The sequence below is a fragment of the Culex pipiens genome, chromosome 2 (genome assembly GCF_016801865.2).
Source record: "Culex pipiens pallens isolate TS chromosome 2, TS_CPP_V2, whole genome shotgun sequence".
Lineage (NCBI taxonomy): Eukaryota > Metazoa > Arthropoda > Insecta > Diptera > Culicidae > Culex > Culex pipiens.
Window position 1 is genome coordinate 36,916,703 of NC_068938.1, and position 3,827 is coordinate 36,920,529.

The 3,827-nt window shown below is 43.4% G+C and overlaps 1 protein-coding gene across 1 annotated transcript; it reads right to left on the reverse strand.

Annotated features, from left to right (window-relative positions):
- Positions 1-1,094, reverse strand: LOC120412841 (uncharacterized). The gene is made up of 2 exons (XM_039573463.2): positions 599-1,094; positions 1-539 (listed from the first exon to the last, which is right to left on the reverse strand). Exons 1-2 carry the CDS (start codon positions 993-995, stop codon positions 94-96), a joined length of 843 nt encoding a protein of 280 aa, XP_039429397.1. The 5' UTR covers positions 996-1,094; the 3' UTR covers positions 1-93.
- Between the last annotated feature and the right edge of the window lie 2,733 nt (positions 1,095-3,827).

Sequence of the window (3,827 nt, forward strand, 5' to 3'; positions counted from 1 at the left end):
TCGGTAGTCACAAATTTATTTGAAAAGAACATTCACATTTTTATCATCAAAAGATTTCAATACATTACAGTTAAAAGTACAATATTCATCACGCTAATAATCTTCAATTTCGTTTCCCTCGGTTGTGGTCTCCATGTCATCCAAATCATTAACCGTAAACTGGGTAAAGTTCTTGGACATCTGCAGCACCTTCAGCTTATCGATCAGCGTCTTCACCTCGAACGCCACACCATCCTCGTAGTAGAACGCATTGATCAGCACCGCGTCCCAGTCGATCTTGGGCAGCATCTCCTTCAGCACGTTCCGGGTGTAGTTGAAGAGCTGCTTCGAGTCCAGGCGGGTGGTCTCCGCCGGACGGAAGTTAAGGTACAGGTTCTTGCTGATTTGGGTGACGTTGTTGCAGTGCTGGAACACGTCGTACACGATCGTTTCCAGCGCGTTGACCTCTTCTTCCAGGGTGGCGATCCTTTCGGCGGAACTTCCCGAAGTGGGGCGCGATTGGGGTGGACACTTTGCTTGCTGGGACAGAATGCGGCTCTCTGAAAAGTTGGAAGGAGTTGATCACTTGAGCATCTGGTACGTCTCAAAAGCATCTTACCTGCAACATAGAACTCGTTGCTTCGCATGATGTACGCGGTACCGTTGACCTTCTGCTTGATAGCGTTGTACATTAGATGATCGCCACCTCGGACGATCGCGTCGTCACTCCGCAGAACGTACTTCCCGTACGTGAGCTCCGTCGTGTTCAAGCAGATGTCACAAACCGCCTCGTCATCGATCAAATGGCGCTGGTTGAGGAATATCTCGATCCCGAAGCCAGCCATCCCCGTCCGGTGGGGGTACCAAACCATCAACCCCTTCGGGTAGTAGATCTCGATGTGCACCCCGGTGTCCCGTTTGGTCTTCCGGTGGTGGGAGCGGCGACCTCCCTCGACCGAGCTCAGACAAAGCCCCACCAACAAAAGACCCACCAGATAAAATCCGACCGGTTTCATTTTGCTAATCTTCTTCCTGCTCTTATCAAAGTTAGATTACTTGAACAAAATTAACGTGATCACAACGCGTCCGACTGCAAATTAGAACTGAGCGTTGAAGACTGAGATCACGGATTGAAATATATATTCCAGTACCGTAAACTGGGGTCAATCGGGACACATGGGGCGAATTGGGACAGCAGTTTTAACCATGTTAGAGCACAATATTTTGATTTTTCTGGTTGGTTTCGGTTAGAACAGACTCTGGCCAACAATATGTGTACATCCATTTCCAAATTTAAAAGCTTTTGGTGCTCTAAAAACTGCTGTCCCTATTCAGACTGTAGTCCCGATTCACCCCAGATTACGGTAGCTCTTGAGAGGAGTTTGTTCGTACGATCAATACAAAGAGAACCCAGGCGAGATCCTCTCGAATGATCGGGAATTCACCGGTCGGTTTGTTCGCAAACAACGTTATCATCGGCTGGGCTGAAGAAGTGTGCGTTCAGTTTGATGAATTCCTTGCGGGTTCTTGGAACTGAGTAATCTCGGTGTGTTTTTCAAAGTTTGGCTACAGAATAAGTCAGGCAGTGAATATAAATGCGTTGAAGAAATATTCAAATATCATTTAACTTGTTTGTCAAATCAAGTACACTCAAACCCCGATGGTTTGACACCAACTGTTGTCAAACGAACGGGGTCACTTTTTAGTTTGACACCCCATTTACACGGAGTTCACGCACACTATCAAACGTTTGTTTTGATAGTGTACGTAAGCGCCGTGTAAAAAGTGACAGTTCATCACTTTTTAGTTTGACTTTGACCAACCAACGGGGTACAAACTAAAAAAGTGTCAAACGAAAAAGCGACCAACCACCGGGGGTTGAGTGTAAGATAATAAAATGACATCAATTTTTTTAAATCAATTGAGAATGCTTTTTCGCTTGTTTCATTTTATCATAAAAGTTTTATCGTTTGATAAACGTACGAAATGTGGTCTTTTTAAAACTTTGATTACTGTCGTTATCAGTTATCGTAAAATCAATTTCTGTCTCATTAGACTGTTGAAATGTAATTTGATTTTTTTAAAGTTAGTCCTTAGATTATTTCGTTACACTGAGCAAAACTTACACAGCTCAACGAAGTGTTCTACACATGATCTGGCCCTGCTGTACAGAGCACTCAAATATTAATCGCAAAACACTTGAAATTTCGGTGATTGGCCATGAAATAATGTCAACAGCCAAACACTTGAATTTTAAATGGGGTTGAAAAATAAAAGTACATGCAAGCGATATACAGGTTCTCGCTTGCTAGTCGTACACGCTACCACTGCGCCGGCTGGCCAGTTGAAGACGGGTGAGTTTTTTGCGCTATTCGTCCTAACCTTGCTTCCAGCCTTCGATGAAAGTCGCTCTAAAATCAATCAGTGAAACACATTAAATTCATGTGGACTTCACGTTGACTTTGAATAGTGCCTGTTTTGGGTAGATCTTAAGATCAATTTCAAGTGTTTTGCTCTTCACTTTGAATAGTTAAAGGTAGTGGGACAAATTCATGAGCAAAACACTTGAAAAGTTTGAGTCACCCGAATGACAATAACATGTAAAAAAATACCAAAAATTCAATCGCCCAAACACTTGCATTTGATAATGGTTTGAAATGATGTTGAAACACAAACCAATTAAATCTATAATGTTGCTTTATTCAATCATTCAAGTGTTTGGGCACTTGAATAAAACGTGTGGCGTATTTTCAGTGTAGTTCATTTGTTCGCTCAATAATTAAAAAAACAGGTTCTCAATTGATGTTCGTTTTTTATTTCTAAAACAAACAAAAAGAAGTGAAGCACTCCTCACGACCTCCAATTTTAACACAAACCATTTACAGCTTGTTTTTGCCGGAACTGGAAAACATTTTAAATTAATAAACGAATAAAACCATAAATTAACGCACACGAACTCGCTCTAAGGGCGTAAACACATTAGTACGTGTTCAAATGAGGAAACGTAATTGCACCGAAAAAGCAAAGCATTTTCCCAATTTTATGAAATTACGATTTATTTTGGTTTTGGCGTTCATGTTTTCGCACCGAAATTCTGCGAAAAATCCATTTCTACTTTCAGCTTTTCTAGACAAGTTTGAAGGACAGTAGAGAAGTCAAAGACTGAGTGAACGAAGCAGCGTGAAATTTCTGACTCTGATGTTCTTCGCAGGGTGAAGAAAAATTACTTTATGGCACCCCTGTTTCTGCAAAAATGCATGAAGAAACCGAGTTCTTGTCCTGCTGGAACTCTATAGATAAGGAGAAAATTGGAAAAAAATGTTTTAAACCTTCAAGGTCACCCGAACCTCTCCAGCACCGGGCTTGCCAACGTTAATGATTTGTTTTCATTGTAAACCTATAAAAACATTAGAGCCCCCATAATGACCAACCAATTCCTCTGAAGCATAACACATTCGGCCCTCGCAATAGGCGAAAACCTGCTGCTTGTCGTAATGGCCACATTCCGACCATTCGGTTCCGCAAGTGTCCCTGAGATGGCCGGTTTTATGGTTTCCGAAGGACGAAGCCCCGGTTCTGGTTCCTCCGAAGAATCGATTTCGGGCACCGTCGGAATCCTGGCCAAAACCCGGCCGGGTTCCGGGATCATGATCACAGTTCGCGCACCCCGCGGGTTGAGGTGGCAGCCGCAGCCAAAAAGAGGGCCTTTTCTAGGGGTCCGTTACGAGAGCGCGATATGCGTACGGCGGGGGGTGGGGTAACAATGCACTGCCGGGCGGGATTGTAATGGGAAAACGTTGGCGAGCGCAGCTGGAAGCTCGCGTACACAATACTCCCAATTTTTCGAT